This window comes from Saccharomyces eubayanus, chromosome XIII (assembly GCF_001298625.1).
Source record: "Saccharomyces eubayanus strain FM1318 chromosome XIII, whole genome shotgun sequence".
Classification (NCBI taxonomy): Eukaryota; Fungi; Ascomycota; class Saccharomycetes; order Saccharomycetales; family Saccharomycetaceae; genus Saccharomyces; species Saccharomyces eubayanus.
The window spans coordinates 23818-40284 of record NC_030972.1 but is presented as its reverse complement, the minus strand read 5'-3'; the positions used below and the strand labels follow the sequence as shown (position 1 = coordinate 40284).

General features: G+C 43.6%; 10 protein-coding genes across 10 annotated transcripts; 7 read left to right on the top strand and 3 right to left on the bottom strand.

Annotated features, from left to right (window-relative positions):
- Positions 1-448: 448 nt before the first annotated feature.
- On the top strand, positions 449-1990 carry NDI1 (NADH-ubiquinone reductase (H(+)-translocating) NDI1; the record flags this gene model as incomplete). The annotated part of the gene is made up of 1 exon (XM_018367019.1): positions 449-1990. One exon carries the CDS (start codon positions 449-451, stop codon positions 1988-1990), a length of 1542 nt encoding a protein of 513 aa, XP_018219953.1.
- A 387-nt stretch (positions 1991-2377) lies between these two features.
- On the bottom strand, positions 2378-3307 carry GTR1 (Rag GTPase GTR1; the record flags this gene model as incomplete). The annotated part of the gene is made up of 1 exon (XM_018367018.1): positions 2378-3307. One exon carries the CDS (start codon positions 3305-3307, stop codon positions 2378-2380), a length of 930 nt encoding a protein of 309 aa, XP_018219952.1.
- Positions 3308-4370: 1063 nt separating this feature from the next.
- PHO84 (phosphate transporter PHO84) lies at positions 4371-6125 on the top strand (the record flags this gene model as incomplete). Its single annotated transcript, XM_018367017.1, has 1 exon — positions 4371-6125. One exon carries the CDS (start codon positions 4371-4373, stop codon positions 6123-6125), a length of 1755 nt encoding a protein of 584 aa, XP_018219951.1.
- Positions 6126-7153: 1028 nt separating this feature from the next.
- Positions 7154-8116, top strand: TUB3 (alpha-tubulin TUB3; the record flags this gene model as incomplete). The annotated part of the gene is made up of 1 exon (XM_018367016.1): positions 7154-8116. One exon carries the CDS (start codon positions 7154-7156, stop codon positions 8114-8116), a length of 963 nt encoding a protein of 320 aa, XP_018219950.1.
- A 304-nt stretch (positions 8117-8420) lies between these two features.
- PGA3 (cytochrome-b5 reductase) lies at positions 8421-9359 on the top strand (the record flags this gene model as incomplete). Its single annotated transcript, XM_018367015.1, has 1 exon — positions 8421-9359. The coding sequence occupies one exon, from the start codon at positions 8421-8423 to the stop codon at positions 9357-9359; it is 939 nt and encodes a 312-aa protein (XP_018219949.1).
- Positions 9360-9670: 311 nt separating this feature from the next.
- ERG13 (hydroxymethylglutaryl-CoA synthase) lies at positions 9671-11056 on the top strand (the record flags this gene model as incomplete). The annotated part of the gene is made up of 1 exon (XM_018367014.1): positions 9671-11056. One exon carries the CDS (start codon positions 9671-9673, stop codon positions 11054-11056), a length of 1386 nt encoding a protein of 461 aa, XP_018219948.1.
- A 243-nt stretch (positions 11057-11299) lies between these two features.
- On the bottom strand, positions 11300-13045 carry RSC9 (Rsc9p; the record flags this gene model as incomplete). Its single annotated transcript, XM_018367013.1, has 1 exon — positions 11300-13045. The coding sequence occupies one exon, from the start codon at positions 13043-13045 to the stop codon at positions 11300-11302; it is 1746 nt and encodes a 581-aa protein (XP_018219947.1).
- Positions 13046-13426: 381 nt separating this feature from the next.
- On the top strand, positions 13427-14959 carry MSC1 (double-strand break repair enhancer MSC1; the record flags this gene model as incomplete). Its single annotated transcript, XM_018367012.1, has 1 exon — positions 13427-14959. The coding sequence occupies one exon, from the start codon at positions 13427-13429 to the stop codon at positions 14957-14959; it is 1533 nt and encodes a 510-aa protein (XP_018219946.1).
- A 344-nt stretch (positions 14960-15303) lies between these two features.
- Positions 15304-15468, bottom strand: DI49_3964 (uncharacterized protein; the record flags this gene model as incomplete). The annotated part of the gene is made up of 1 exon (XM_018367011.1): positions 15304-15468. The coding sequence occupies one exon, from the start codon at positions 15466-15468 to the stop codon at positions 15304-15306; it is 165 nt and encodes a 54-aa protein (XP_018219945.1).
- COX14 (Cox14p) lies at positions 15383-15595 on the top strand (the record flags this gene model as incomplete). The annotated part of the gene is made up of 1 exon (XM_018367010.1): positions 15383-15595. The coding sequence occupies one exon, from the start codon at positions 15383-15385 to the stop codon at positions 15593-15595; it is 213 nt and encodes a 70-aa protein (XP_018219944.1).
- Between the last annotated feature and the right edge of the window lie 872 nt (positions 15596-16467).

Genomic DNA, 16467 nt, shown 5'->3' with positions numbered 1-16467 from the left:
ACATCTACCACAAGGCGCTGCATGTCGTTAGCAACGAACCTATTATTCATGCGCTTTACAGCATAAGGACCACAGACACCATCCCAGTAGGCAAAGGTCTCTCTTCCTAGAGCAACCCATTGGAAAGTATGCTGTGAAGATTTACAAAACGCTCACGGCTGCTGAAATGCCTCAAAATGCGCTTGTTGTTTATTGTCAGCAGAGCGACCAATCACAAGAGACAATTGCCTTGCCGGGTACCCCAATTATAAGGTTTCTCCCCCCCCCCTTTAGACTGCTTAGTTATTGCCGGTATTTGCAACATCGCCAGATTATATATAAGAAGTGATTATATAGTGGGGACAGAATCTCCTATTACTAATTGAAGGGTTTCCTAGTGGGGTTGTAGATCGGATCACATCATTGAATCATACACTTACCAAAAAAAGTAAAAAAAAAAAATACAGTCATGCTATCGAAGAAACTGTATAGTAACAGGAAACTGCTATCGTCCACGAACACGCTCATAAGATTTGCGTCCACGAAGTCCACGGGCGTGGAAAACTCCGAGGCCGGCCCTACGTCTTTCAAGACTATGAAGGTAATTGACCCTCAAAACAGCGACAAACCAAACGTGCTGGTACTGGGTTCCGGCTGGGGTGCCATTTCTTTTCTGAAGCATATCGACACCAAAAAATACAATGTGTCTATCATCTCTCCCAGGAGTTATTTTCTATTCACGCCATTGTTGCCTTCCACTCCCGTGGGGACGGTCGACGAAAAGTCGATCATCGAACCAATTGTGAATTTTGCTCTCAAGAAAAAGGGGAACGTCACCTACTATGAAGCAGAAGCGACTTCCATCAACCCTGACAGAAACACTGTCACTATAAAGTCATTGTCCACTGTTAGCCAATTGTCCCAGCCCGAATCACATTTAGGGCTGCGCCAGGCAGAGCCAGCAGAAATCAAGTACGACTATTTGATTAGCGCGGTGGGTGCAGAACCCAATACTTTTGGTATTCCTGGGGTCACTGAATATGGCCACTTTTTGAAGGAAATTCCCAACTCGCTAGAAATCAGGAAGAGTTTTGCCGCCAACTTGGAAAAGGCTAATTTGTTACCTAAGGGCGACCCTGAAAGAAAACGGTTATTGTCCATTGTCGTGGTGGGTGGTGGGCCCACTGGTGTGGAAGTCGCCGGTGAACTGCAGGATTATGTTCTCCAGGACCTAAGGAAGTTTTTGCCCGCATTGGCTGAAGAAGTCCAAATCCATTTGGTCGAGGCCCTACCTATCGTTTTAAACATGTTCGAGAAAAAGCTTTCGTCGTATGCGCAATCCCATTTGGAAAACACCTCGATCAAAGTTCATCTAAGAACCGCTGTGGCCAAAGTGGAGGCAAAACAGCTACTCGCAAAGACCAAACACGAAGACGGTAAAGTCACCGAAGAGACTATCCCATACGGTACTTTAATCTGGGCCACAGGTAATAAGGCAAGACCCGTGGTCACCGACCTTTTCCAAAAAATCCCCGAACAGAACTCTTCAAAGAGAGGCTTGGCGGTGAATAACTTTTTGCAAGTGAAAGGTAGCAATAACATTTTCGCCATCGGTGATAACGCCTTTGCCGGATTGCCCCCAACCGCTCAAGTGGCGCATCAAGAGGCCGAGTACCTAGCTAAGAGTTTCGATAAAATGGCGCAAATACCAAATTTCCAAAAAAGTCTATTTTCGAGAAAAGACAAGGTCGATCTGCTATTCGAAGAAAACCACTTCAAGCCTTTCAAGTACAACGATTTGGGTGCCCTGGCATATCTTGGTTCTGAAAGGGCCATCGCTACCATCCGTTCTGGTAAGAGAACATTCTATACCGGCGGGGGGTTGATGACCTTCTATTTATGGAGAATCTTATACTTGTCGATGATTTTGTCTGCTAGATCGAGATTCAAGGTGTTTTTCGACTGGATCAAGTTAGCATTCTTCAAAAGAGACTTCTTTAAAGGATTATAGATGAAACCGACGTGCTCGTTTCACCGGTAGCAGGTACAGTTTTCCTTTAATTGCATCCTTTTCTAAAACAAACCAAAGCAAACTCACAAGCACATTCCAACAAAAAAACCATGCGCATGATGTTTTATTATTTATATATTCCCACTTTTTGAAACTATGGACGGTCAAGGCAGCAGAAAAGAAGCCGTCATAAAACGGCCGATATCTACGGCTTATCCTCCCACTGTCCTATATATATCTGTGATTATTTATTTTTACCTCTTATGTTTATTCTCTACGCCAAATTCCATTTGTACATACGTAATGAAAGCTTTACAGTTCTCTATGCCATTATCCTCTGTCCCGCTTTTCTCATGCGTTCGTTCATTGACTCATTGACTCATTCGTTCACTGGAAGAACTCTTTAGCCTTTTTGATGTTCTCTAACACCAGTTCTTGTGGAATGTTCATATCTTTCAATACTATGAAACAGACCATATTGGAGGACAGCTCGCTGACGTAGATATTGTTGTTTAGTATCAGCGTCTTGAACCCGCTCTTCAATTTCGTACAACTTTGCTTGAAGTTTTTCATTATGTTGGAGATCTTTTCGAATCTCTTGGGGTCCAGCAGCACAGTACCGTTGTTCGAGCCGTCGTCATGGTTGCTGTTCTCGCCATTACTGGAACAAATCACAAGGAAAGTCGTCCTTTCAAAAAGAATGATTTCCATGGCGTTCATGATCTCTTTGAACTTCTTCAAATTGGTTTGGTGGTTGGACATGTTAGGTATCAGCGAACACACAATCTGCGACCACGCCTTGTACAGACTCTCGTCCCAAATCGAGGTCGGAAAGCCTATCAGGTTCGGGAAGCCGAACTCCGACGATGTCTCGCTCAGGTTCTTCATCATGATTTGAAACAGTTCCTCTCTTTTATCTAGTTGTACCAAGTCCATTTTGTGCAGTAGCACGAAAATCTTGGCGTCCGGCGAGTACTTCCTCAACTGCTTCAACGCCTTCGCAAATATTTCGATATCTTTGAGTACCTCGGTGGACTCCACGTCAAACACATGGATCAGCACCTGCACCATCTGGAAAATGTGGTCCTTTTGCTTGGTGAAATAGTTTTCCATGAACACATCCTGTCCACCACAATCCCACAGGTTCAGCGTCATGTTACCGAGAAACCTCAAGTGCGAGTGCTCCACATCGATGGTAGCACCCAGTCTTCTAGTGTCAAAGGCAGAGTAATTACTAAAGATGATCGACCTCATTGAAGACTTACCGGAGCCGGACCGGCCCATCAGAAGCAGCTTTTTCCTGTTATTCGATGACATTGACGGGCTGTTCGTGTGTCTAAAGGTATGCTATTGTATGAGAAACCAACTCTACTTCTATATACAATCGGAATCACCACCACACATAAATTTAGGGTCCCTGACATTAAAAAAAAAAAAAATAGAATTATCCCATTAATTGAATTTTTCACCTTTTTTCATCTACTAGACGAAAAGAGATAAAGAAGAATAGTGATATGATAGAGAGAGCCAGAAAACGCACCAGTCACGTGACTGTTTACCCGCACAAAGAGACCAGCCGAGAAAAACTACCAACATCCGGGTAAAGAAAAACAAAAACAAAAACGATCATATATTCAAAAAAAAAGGAAAAAAGAAAAAAAGAAATGCAATCTAAGAAAAAGAAACGAAGTCAATTAATCTCCATTTTCAGTTATATCAATCCATAGAGCAGGAAAATAGACACAACCGGCGCGTAATGCCCGAGATCTGCACCGAGATCGCATGCCAAGAACTGTCATCAAATACTAGGACGCACCTCCGCGTGCCGTTGGCGTCTTTATAGCCCACGAGGGTCCTGGCAGCGCCCAGCGGCTAATCATCCGGGTGTTACCCGCAGCTCCAACACCCGTTCCCCACACCACCGCGCTGCCAGGCGCCAATTTCAGCGTCCACGTGGGTCTATTATTTCCGCCACGTGGGGCGGAAATGAGCGACGGTAATTGATTATGGTGACCACAGCTCATCGCAACGAATGCAGCCAGTGCAATCTATGCACGATAAGTCGTACGAACGGCGTCTCGTATCCCTCTTCCCGACTTGCCTGCTCATTAGCCAAGTGAAAAAACGTGCGTATTACTCATTAATTAATTAATTCATTCCATCCATGAGCCAATTATTATTCTTCTCTGGCAGCACAATGCAACATTATTCATGCCCGTAATGCCCATCCGCACCCGTGGTCATCGCATTTAGCACGTATATATATGGACTGGTGCATTTCTTCTTGTTTCTGTTAGATCGCATCTTCTCTTGTATTTCTCTCCTTTTTCATCTTGTAGATCAGTAAGACACAACTAACAAACCTCAAAAGACATAACAGATGAGTTCCGTTGCTAAAGATACTATTAGTGTTGCTGAAAGAAGTCTTCACAAGGAAAACTTAACTGAAGGTGGTAACCTGGCCTTCCACAATCATTTGAATGATTTTGCCCACATTGAAGATCCTTTGGAAAGAAGGAGATTGGCTTTGGAATCCATTGATAACGAGGCTTTCGGGTGGCAACAAATCAAGACCATCTCCATTGCTGGTGTTGGTTTCTTGACAGATTCGTACGATATCTTTGCCATTAACTTGGGTATCTCGATGATGTCCTATGTTTACTGGCACGGTGATATGCCCTCCTCCAGTCAGACCTTGTTGAAGGTTTCCACTTCTGTTGGGACTGTCATTGGTCAAGTCGGGTTCGGTACTTTGGCCGATATTGTTGGTCGTAAGAAGATTTATGGTTTGGAACTTATTATCATGATCGTCTGCACCATTTTGCAAACCACTGTCGCTCACTCTCCTGCTATCAATTTTGTTGCCGTCTTGACATTCTACCGTATCATCATGGGTATCGGTATCGGTGGTGACTACCCTCTTTCTTCGATTATTACTTCTGAATTTTCTACTACCAAATGGAGAGGTGCCATCATGGGTGCTGTCTTCGCCAACCAAGCCTGGGGTCAAATCTCCGGTGGTATCATCGCCCTTATTTTGGTTGCCGCTTACAAGAATGACTTAAACTATGCTGATTCCGGTGCTGAATGTGACTACAGATGTCAAAAAGCCTGTGACCAAATGTGGAGAATCCTTATTGGGTTGGGTACTGTGCCCGGTCTACTTTGTTTGTACTTCAGATTGACCATTCCAGAATCCCCAAGATATCAATTAGACGTCAATGCTGAATTGTTGCGTAACGAAAAGAAGGAACTAGATGCTGAAAAGAAGGTCCACGACACCAGCGATGACGACATTGCTATTCATGGTTTGGAAAGAGCTCCTACCGCTGTCGAATCCCTTGACATGCATCCTCCAAAGGCCTCATTCAGAGATTTCTGCAAGCATTTCGGTCAATGGAAATATGGTAAGATTTTATTGGGTACTGCTGGTTCATGGTTCATGTTGGATGTTGCGTTCTACGGTTTGAGTTTGAACAGTGCCATTATCCTGCAAACTATCGGTTATGCTGGTTCTAAAAACGTTTACAAGAAATTGTACGACTCCGCTGTTGGTAATTTGATTTTGATCTGTGCTGGTTCCTTGCCAGGTTACTGGATGAGTGTTTTCACTGTCGACATTATTGGTAGAAAACCAATTCAATTGGCCGGTTTCATCATTTTGACTATTTTGTTCTGTGTCATTGGGTTTGCATACCATAAGATTGGTGACCATGGTCTTTTGGCTCTTTACGTCATCTGTCAATTCTTCCAAAATTTCGGTCCAAACACTACTACCTTTATCGTTCCTGGTGAGTGTTTCCCTACTCGTTACAGATCTACTGCTCATGGTATTTCTGCTGCATCCGGTAAAATTGGTGYCATCATTGCACAAACTGCTTTGGGTACTTTGATCAACCACAACTGTGCTAAGGATGGTAAGGCCACTAACTGTTGGTTGCCTCATGTCATGGAGATCTTTGCCTTGTTTATGTTGTTGGGTATTTTCACCACTTTGTTGATTCCAGAAACCAAGAGAAAGACGCTGGAAGAAATTAACGAACAATACCACGATGAAGTTGATCCTGGTACTCTTAACTACAGGAACAAAATGAATGATGTCGAATCTTCCTCGCCATCTCAAATCCAACATTGAGCATTGAAACAACTTTCAAGAGTTACAAAACACTTGTATATTAGAACTAATACAAAAAACATTTATAAACGTACAGAATCCCCATTTACATAATCCATAAATACTGTCAGGCTACATATTTATTATTCGATAAACCTTTATTTCAAAATTCTCTTTCTGTCATTGCTGTCAAACCATTATCGCAGGCATTGCTCCTGGTAATAACACTATTTTCGCGATCTTCAGGGTTACCCGGAGTGAAACATCTCGAGGCCTTAAAAATTGCGAAACGTTTTAGAAATTGCATATCTAGAAGAAACCGTAAACACAGATGAGATATCGCATCACAGTACACTGAAAAGGCTAAGCACGGCACAGGGGACAATGAGAGAAGTCATCAGTATCAACGGTATGTTCGATCGCGTTTTTTCTGATCCAGGAACCGAGGGCAATGGCTTCCGTGAGAGATGGCCGGTAGTTCGATCTGATCTGATCTGAATGTGAACTAGTCTGATCTGGTTGATTTGGGCCACTCAATTGGTTTATTTTGATATTTTCTTACTAACTATTTGTTTTGCTTAACTTTTCTTCACATTCTGCAGTGGAAGGTGCTCACAATCGACTCCGTTAGTAGGGAGAATTTTTTTGTGCCTTCTTTATACGGGGAGTGATGGATTGTTTTCATTATATTTCGTGCAGTTGGTCAAGCAGGCTGTCAAATCGGGAATGCATGCTGGGAATTGTACTCCCTCGAGCACGGTATTAAGTCAGACGGCCATTTGGAAGATGGTCTATCAAAACCTAAGGGAGGAGAAGAGGGCTTTTCGACATTTTTCCACGAAACAGGGTACGGTAAGTTCGTTCCAAGAGCCATTTATGTGGACTTGGAACCGAATGTCATTGACGAAGTACGTACAGGTCGTTTCAAAGATCTTTTCCACCCAGAACAATTGATCAATGGGAAGGAAGATGCCGCTAACAACTATGCAAGAGGTCACTACACCGTCGGTAGAGAAATAGTTGACGAAGTTGAAGAAAGAATCAGAAAGATGGCCGACCAATGTGATGGGTTGCAAGGGTTCCTGTTCACACATTCCCTCGGTGGTGGTACCGGTTCAGGGTTGGGTTCTCTCCTACTAGAAAACTTATCGTATGAGTACGGTAAAAAATCTAAATTGGAATTCGCTGTCTACCCAGCACCCCAGTTATCCACGTCCGTCGTGGAACCTTATAACACCGTTTTAACAACACATACCACTTTGGAACATGCTGATTGTACCTTTATGGTCGATAACGAAGCTATTTACGATATCTGTAAGAGAAACCTGGGCATTTCCAGACCAAGTTTTGACAACTTGAATGGGTTAATTGCTCAAGTGGTGTCATCTGTAACAGCGTCCTTAAGGTTCGATGGTTCGTTGAACGTCGATTTGAACGAATTCCAAACTAACTTGGTCCCATATCCCAGAATTCATTTCCCATTGGTGTCATATGCTCCTATCTTGTCCAATAAGAGAGCCACCCATGAGTCCAATTCCGTGTCAGAGATCACAAACGCTTGTTTTGAACCCGGTAACCAAATGGTCAAGTGTGACCCAACGAAGGGTAAATACATGGCTAACTGTCTACTATACAGAGGTGACGTAGTGACAAGAGACGTCCAAAGAGCCGTCGAACAGGTGAAAAACAAGAAAACAGTACAAATGGTGGACTGGTGTCCAACAGGGTTTAAGATCGGTATCTGTTACGAGCCACCAACCGTAATACCAAGTTCTGAACTGGCTTCTGTGGATAGAGCCGTTTGTATGTTATCCAACACCACCGCCATTGCCGAGGCTTGGAAAAGAATCGACAGAAAGTTCGACTTGATGTATGCTAAGCGTGCCTTCGTCCACTGGTACGTCGGTGAAGGTATGGAGGAAGGTGAATTCACCGAAGCTAGAGAAGACCTGGCTGCTTTAGAAAGAGATTATATTGAAGTTGGTGCCGATTCTTATGCCGAAGAGTTTTAATGACACGTTATTCTTTTACCCCTCCTCTTTTTTTTCTTTCCCACCTACCCATAGATACATATTTACATAGCGTGTGTGTACATGTACAATGAAGATACCTCCTGTGAAGTTCCCTTTAGCCCTTTTTGACGACTCTTAATAAGAGCATGCTCAATCGATTTATTTTTCGTTATTCCGCGCAATATTGAAATTTTCCACATTATTCCAAGACAAAAACATCTATAAAAAACAAACCTGTTGGAGCTCATCTCGTTGCCACCCAAACTTGTAGCAAAGGAAATACCTGAAGTAGCCCGTGCCGAAGATGTCAAAGGAAACAGAAGATCAGAGGAATGTTCTAGACGAGCCGATCCATGGGATCTACATCCCTGCCGCGCTATACCTGGTCGGTGTCGCCATCACTACGTACATGTCCGGTGAATTGAAAATCTTGTGGAGTTTACCAGTTCTCTTTATAATCATGTTCACTAGGGCATACACAGCTTACAAAAGAAGAAGATCGCTGTATCCAAACAAGTGGACGTCCTTAGAATTGGAAGACCAAACCCTCATCTCCAAGAACACTGCCCTATACCGCTTCAAATTGAAGACAAGATTGGAGAGCTTGGATATCCCTGCTGGCCACCACGTTGCCGTGCGTGTCCCCATCGATGGTAAAGATGAGATCAGATACTACAACCCAATCAGTTCTAAGTTGGAAGACGGGCACTTGGACTTGGTGGTCAAAACTTACGTTGATGGTAAAGTATCTAGGTATTTCGCTGGTTTAAGTACTGGCGATACTGTGGACTTCATGGGGCCAATAGGCACGTTGAACTACGAACCAAATTCCTCCAGACATTTGGGAATTGTGGCTGGTGGCTCAGGTATCACCCCAGTCCTACAGATCTTAAATGAAGTCGTCACCGTTCCAGAAGATTTGACCAAAGTCTCGCTCTTGTACGCCAACGAGACCGAAAACGATATTCTATTGAAGGAAGAGCTAGACGAGATGGCCGAAAAATACCCACACTTGCAAATCCACTACGTGGTACACTACCCAACCGACACATGGACCGGAGATGTCGGTTACATCACTAAGGACCAGATGAGCGAGTACTTGCCGGAATATTCGGATGATAACAGGCTCTTGATCTGTGGACCCGATGAAATGAACAAGTTGGCCTTGCAATATGCCAGGGAACTAGGCTGGAAAGTCAATTCGACGAAAAGTTCCGGGGACGATCAAGTCTTCGTCTTTTAACGGAATAAACTTCGTATATACAATAGAAAATTTTTTCATACTATATTACATAATACCATACAGTTACAATATCCACAATCCCCATGGCTGCTGTATCGTGTCGAAAATGAACCGGGCTGTTGATTATACGAGAGTGTTGAAAGTAGCTTCCATTCGGCCTCATCGGGCGGAGCTGTTTGGGTGCCTCGCCAATTTTCGCAACGAGGATTACTATAAAAGGTGAAGCATGAGGGCCTCAACCAAAGTCAGGTGGTATGGAAGAGGTGGCTCAGGCAGCAAGAGCAACAACAATTACACAAAACAACTCCTAAATGACTGAACTAAAGAAACAAAAGACTACTGAACAAAAAGCCAGACCCCAAAACGTCGGGATCAAGGGTATTCAAATCTACATCCCAACCCAATGCGTTAACCAATCCGAGCTGGAAAAGTTTGACGGCGTTTCCCAAGGTAAATACACAATCGGTCTAGGCCAAACCAATATGTCTTTTGTCAATGACAGAGAAGATATCTACTCTATGTCCCTAACTGTCTTGTCCAAGTTGATCAAGAGTTACAACATCGACACCAACAAGATTGGTAGATTAGAAGTTGGTACAGAAACTTTAATCGACAAGTCTAAGTCTGTGAAATCTGTCTTGATGCAATTGATGGGCGACAACACCGACATCGAAGGTATCGACACCCTAAATGCCTGTTACGGTGGTACCAACGCACTATTCAATTCTTTGAACTGGATCGAATCTAATGCTTGGGATGGTAGAGACGCCATCGTCGTTTGCGGTGACATCGCCATCTATGATAAAGGTGCCGCAAGACCAACCGGTGGTGCTGGTACTGTTGCTATGTGGATCGGTCCAGATGCTCCAATTGTATTTGACTCCGTGAGAGCTTCCTACATGGAACACGCTTACGATTTCTACAAGCCAGATTTCACCAGTGAATACCCTTACGTGGATGGCCATTTCTCATTGAACTGTTACGTCAAGGCCCTAGACCAAGTTTACAAGAGTTATTCCAAGAAGGCTATTTCTAAAGGGTTGGTTAGCGATCCCGCTGGTTCGGATGCTTTGAACGTTTTGAAATACTTCGATTACAACGTTTTCCACGTGCCAACCTGTAAACTAKTCACCAAATCATACGGTAGATTACTATATAATGATTTCAGAGCTAACCCTGCATTATTCCCAGAAGTTGACGCTGAATTAGCCAAGCACGATTACGAAGAATCACTAACCGACAAGAACATTGAAAAGACCTTTGTCAATGTTGCTAAGCCATACCACAAGGAAAGAGTCGCCCAATCTTTAATTGTTCCAACAAACACAGGTAACATGTACACCGCATCCGTATATGCTGCCTTTGCATCTCTATTAAACTACGTCGGCTCTGACGACTTACAAGGAAAGCGTGTCGGTCTATTCTCTTACGGTTCCGGTTTGGCTGCTTCTCTATATTCCTGTAAGATTGTTGGTGACGTCCAACACATTATCAAGGAAATGGATGTTACTAACAAATTGGGCAAGAGAATCTCTGAAACTCCAACGGATTATGAAGCTGCTATCGGACTAAGAGAAAACGCTCATTTAAAGAAGGATTTCAAACCTCAAGGTTCCATTGAGCACTTGCAATCTGGCGTTTACTACTTGACCAACATCGATGACAAATTCAGAAGATCTTACGATGTTAAAAACTGATCTGATCTTCTCATCGACTTGCATCTTGCTAGACGCTTCATATATGCTTTATTATAGTTTGTTTTTTGGCTCTCATTTTTTATCTAAAGTGGTTTTTTAGTCCGTTTGTTAAAGAAGCTCTTTATTTAATAATAGTAATATATTTCTTTATAAAAAATGATATATTTATATATATATTTATAACACAATAATTCTAATCTTCACTTTTTTTTTAAAAGTTCAGCCCAGCCGATGCTTTCTCTTTCACAGTCCCGATGTATTTTCCGTATATTCAGACAATGCCAACGTTAAAGGTGGAATATCTGCCAGTTTGTGTAGGACTAATGGTCTGATGCGTTGACAAAATGTGGAACCGACACCATCGTCTGTGTCGTTGGACAGAAGACACAAGAATGTACACGCAACTTTAGCGACATCTGATAGTTCCTGAGGAAATTTTATGTCAGGTAAATTGTTTTGTCTTGCGGGTGTAATTTCTTTAGTCTCATTCAAAAATTTGGACTTAAGCGCCGAAATGGGTACTTGCGATTCTTTTTCTCCGTCTGCAATGTTCAAAGCTTTGAATCTTGGTTGAATGCCCTTGATGACGAATCTTTTCTTACCGGTCATTGGGTCAGCGATCACGATGGCAGCGGCGTTATGGAAAGCGTTAGAAACGTTTTTGATAAATTCCACGGCAGGCAGTAATTTGCGTCCGGATTCACGCACAGGTTGGCCAAATTTGGATTCGTACGACCTCCAAAGTGATATTTGTGTAAATTCTGCTTCTTGTACGGGCTCAAAGCAACACCTCAACCAAGTGGTAGACCTCAGTGGCTCGTTCAGTCTGAACAGCTGTTGAAACAGTTCGTCTGACAGATTGGGCGGCTCCTTGGGTGCAGGAGGTTTTAATCTTTTCTCCAACTTGATCTTATGCTTTTGCAAAGAGTTGTAGTCAGGGGTGGGGATATTGTATGACAGCAGGTTGGGCAGCGTAGCCTCAAGTACCAAAGAGCACTCTTTACTGTTGAATAGTTCCGTAATTCTTTGGGAACCGGGCAAAATGTATTGATAGAGGAAATCCAACGAAGCAATGATCAACTCACTGTCGCACTCCACCAATAAAAAGGACACGATCAAAGACAGAGTCTTATGGTCCAAATTATCGGCCGCACTCTCCTCATTGGCTTTGGACCTGACTAACAGCCTCGAGAGAGACCTCAATATAGAGATAACCATATATCTATCCTTCGTGTAGTTCAAGATGGACACCAACGTTTGGAAATAATGGTCATCCTTCATGGCCGGAGCAATATAAGAAGAGATGGCTTCCATCAAGTCCAAAGTGTAATGGGTCAATTCGTTGAAGAACGTCGCATTCCCCTCGTACAGTTGCCACTTGCTATCGCCTGTGGCGACGCACTGAAACTTTTTCAAGACGAAGAGGATGAACGACTTGATCTCCGCATCTTTGACCAGCACCTGCACCGAGTCAGTGTCCTGGGCCAAGTTTCTTATGATCAGCAGCCCGTTCAAGCCCATCTGCAAAGAGTCCATCGCGCCGGAATCGCATATGGAAGACTGGTTGAGCCCCTCCACAATGCCCTCCAGAGGAAGTATGAACGTCTTGAAAAGCCCCAACAGGTCCGGCAACGTCCTTAGGCTAATCATGTACGGAGCCTTGTTGCTGTACGTCAGGTATTTCTTCAAAGACCACTTAATCTCCTCCGGAATCCCGCTCAGCAGCGCCATCTCCATCCGCATCAAGTCGTCCACGCCCCTGGCGGTTTCCTTGGGTAGCGACTGGAAAACGTTGAAGTTCGCCAACGAGTAGTGGATCGACTTGGTGTTGGCCGCAGGGCCCGTCAACACCCCATTGGACTGCAACCGAGACACTTTAATCGGATTGGCCACCATCGTCTCAAAYATGTTCACCGGCTCGGTACTGCCGACGGCCGCCTCGTTCACGGGAGTGCCATTCAGCGGTGTGTTAGAAGCTAACGAATTCATTTCCAACCTCTCTTTCTCTGTCCCTTTGGCTCTTTGGCTCGTGCCTTTCCTCCTCACCAACCAGCACCTCTTTGACACGACTTATTGTATTCATTTTTCTCGGAATCTCATACTTTTTCACTTTTTTCGCCTTTCCGCCATTACGTCGGTAAGCAACAGCATTACGCGGGCTTCGGCCAGAGGGGAAGAATAAGGGATCTGTGGAACTAAAGGAAAATAAGGGAGAGGGAGGAAACAAGGAGGCGGTGGAAGGGGGATCTACAGGGTATTTAAAGCCTTGCATGGAGTCACATTCCTGGGCATTGGTCTCAGTTACCGGGGTTTGCAGCGCAAGGTGAAGAAGACAACTACAAGAACTACGAACTAAGAAAAAAAGAAAAAATGAAGCAGTTTAGGTTGGTTAATGCGGTTTCCGCATCATGCATGATTATTGGCCTCGTGATGGCCAATTCGGACTCGATGTTCAGTAAGTGGACACAGGACGACCTGGTCGACTACTTGCACGACAACAAGAAGAGTCTGGAGAAGTACGCCACAGAGTCGATTGAGGATTTGAAGAAGGAAGCGTCCCAGGTGTGGGACAAACACGCGCAGCCCAAGCCATGGTGGCAGGTGTGGTCTAGTGACAGCAGCGTCGGCAGCAACAGCAACTCCGGATGGTTCGGCAACTCCGGGTCTTCGGTGTCGGACTGGATTTTCGACACTTGGTCTACAGACAGTCTGCGCAACTTTTTGAAGAAGAACGGCGTGGACGTGGATGACGCCAAGGCGTCCAAGGACTCGCTAGTGAAGACCGCCAAGGAGAACTTTGCCAAAATATCCAAGTCGCTGAAGTCATCTGGTTACTATCCTTCCAGCTCGTACTTCGACAGCTGGTCCACTGAGGACCTGCAAAGCTGGTTGAGTGACAACGGTATTGACTACGACAAGGCCGTTCAAAACAAGAACGAACTGGTCCAGAAAGTCAAGGAAAACATCTATAAAACCTCTGAAAAGGCCGAACAGCAGCGTCTGGGCGTGCTTGAAAGTCTCGACCTGGCTCACCAGCAAATCTTAGATACTACGGGCCAAATCAAGGACACAGTGTTCGACAAATGGTCGAGTGACCAGTTGTACAACTGGCTGGAAAACCACAAGGTCAAACTTGACAAGAACATGTCCAAGAAACACGACTATTTGGTCAGAATGGCCAAGGAAAACACCGACAACTTGAAGGACGACATATATTGGTACCTAGATTACATGAAGAGAGAATCTTCTCCATTCTTGGCCAAGACTCCAGAATACGTCGGTTCCGTTTGGGACTCCTCCAAGAACTATCTTTCGAACCTCTATTCCAAGTTCAGAGGTAAGACTGACAACTTGGTCAACGACACCTTCTTGGTGGACATCGACTCATGGTCAAAGGACAAGTTAAAGATGTTTCTAGATGCTCGCGGTATCAAGCACTCAATGCTGTCCACCGAAAACCAATTGAGAGAACAGGTGAAGCAATCAAGAAATGAAAAACTGAAGATTATACCAAAGGACTACCAGAAATACTTTGACAACAGTAACTGGTCCTTGAACGACATCAAAAGCTGGTTTGCTGATAAGAAGGACGACTTCCAAGATTCTCAAGCTTACTCCACAATCATGCAAGATTTCGACAAGGTCTCCAAGAACACAAACGACGCAAAGGACCAGATTTCTCAAACTTGGTCAAACACATTCCAGAGCTGGTCTCAAGAAGATCTACTGCAATATTTGAAATCTTTTGGTGTTCCCGTCAAGCAAACCTCCACAAAGGATGACTTGATCAACTTGGCCAAGCAAAACACCCAATGGTTATTCGGTACCGTTCAAGAACCAGCTTATAAGAGATATTTCCACAATGTTAAAAACTGGTCAAAGAGCTTACTAAGAATCAATTAGGAATCTGGACGTGGAATGTAATGAGCTCTTTCTCCCTCTTTTCCTTTTCTTTCTTTCATCCGTATAATTTACCATTAACTAGAAAGACAAAAAATGAAAAAAAATAAAAATAAAAATTGCAAAACTAAACAACTATCGTCATCCCCTATGACTTTGCTCAAATATTTTGTCTTTACTGTTACATAATGTGAAATATATATACCTTTAAAAAACTAAATATTCAGTCGTTCTTTGCTTTGCTCAATAAGTAAGTCTGAGGTAGGGCCGTAAGGTCTTATATCTCTCCCTTATTATCCAGGATTACCCGGTATTAACAGGAAAACTGGAAGGATGAATAAAGCCTTTCAAAGGAGCACTTTCTGCAAAAGTTGACTTATACAACTACAGGACAAGAACAACAGAGAGGAAGAACCACGAAGAATCATGTCTAAATATGCTTGGTATACCAGAGTCACAGATACGCTACATCGTCTAACGGTGCTGACGCTAGTTGGTGGTACGTTATACATGTCCGGTGGCTTAGCTTACACTTTATACATGAATGGTAAGAAGTATGAACAACAAGTGACCCAGCAAAAGGCACTAGAGGAGGACAACCAGCAGTTACAAAGCCCCACTGCCCCTCCTGTCGAATAAATCATTGGCACGCAATGCTGACAGGAAGAAAAAGAAAGTGCTGGATTACATTTTAAGGGCAGCTCATCGGCATGTGTGCTGGCCTCACCTCCCCCCGTTATCATGCTGATATTTATGAACCTGTATATAATAGTTAAACTAAAAAAAAATCGAATAAATAACATTGCTGCAACGTTGACGTAAAGAACACAAACAAATAAACACACGTTATCTCCTTTTTTTCCTTCATGAACAAGACCACCGTAGCGATTCAAGGTTTCGTTCTTTTGAAATCACCCTCATGTGTAGGTTCAGGCTTCCTCTTTAGGGTTTTCTTAGTTTTCCTTTTCTTCCCATTGTGGTACAGACCTTTTTGAGTTACTGCTCTGTAGCGATCTTCTAGCTTATCTATGTCCTGCTGAGAAACCGGATTTATTGTGACGATTTCTCCATCGGTGATCTTATTCTTACACCGTGGACACGATTCTGTTGTTTTGCAGATTATGTTTTTGGGGAATACGTGACCACAAGGTGTCAAATATACAAATCTTATTGAGCCGCTTGCTTTAAAAGCATCATCCCCAAACTTACAATGTATGGCACCGGTCTCGTCAATTTGCCTCAAATTACGCAAATCTACCACATCGTTCAACCGTTGAACGTGCTGAAACTCTTCCACTTGTTGCACATTGTAATCTTGTTTCTCCGGATCAAGTAACCATCGAATAATTTCATCCTTATTGAATAAATGACCCTTATAATCGCTCACTATTGGCAGCTCAAGCGGTTTGTTGGACAACCTGCAAAAGTTCCACTGTGAATCTGAGTTCAGTTTTTGGAGGTCGTAACTATCCTCGGTAGAGGCCTTCTCTCTAATCGTCAGCCTCAAATTA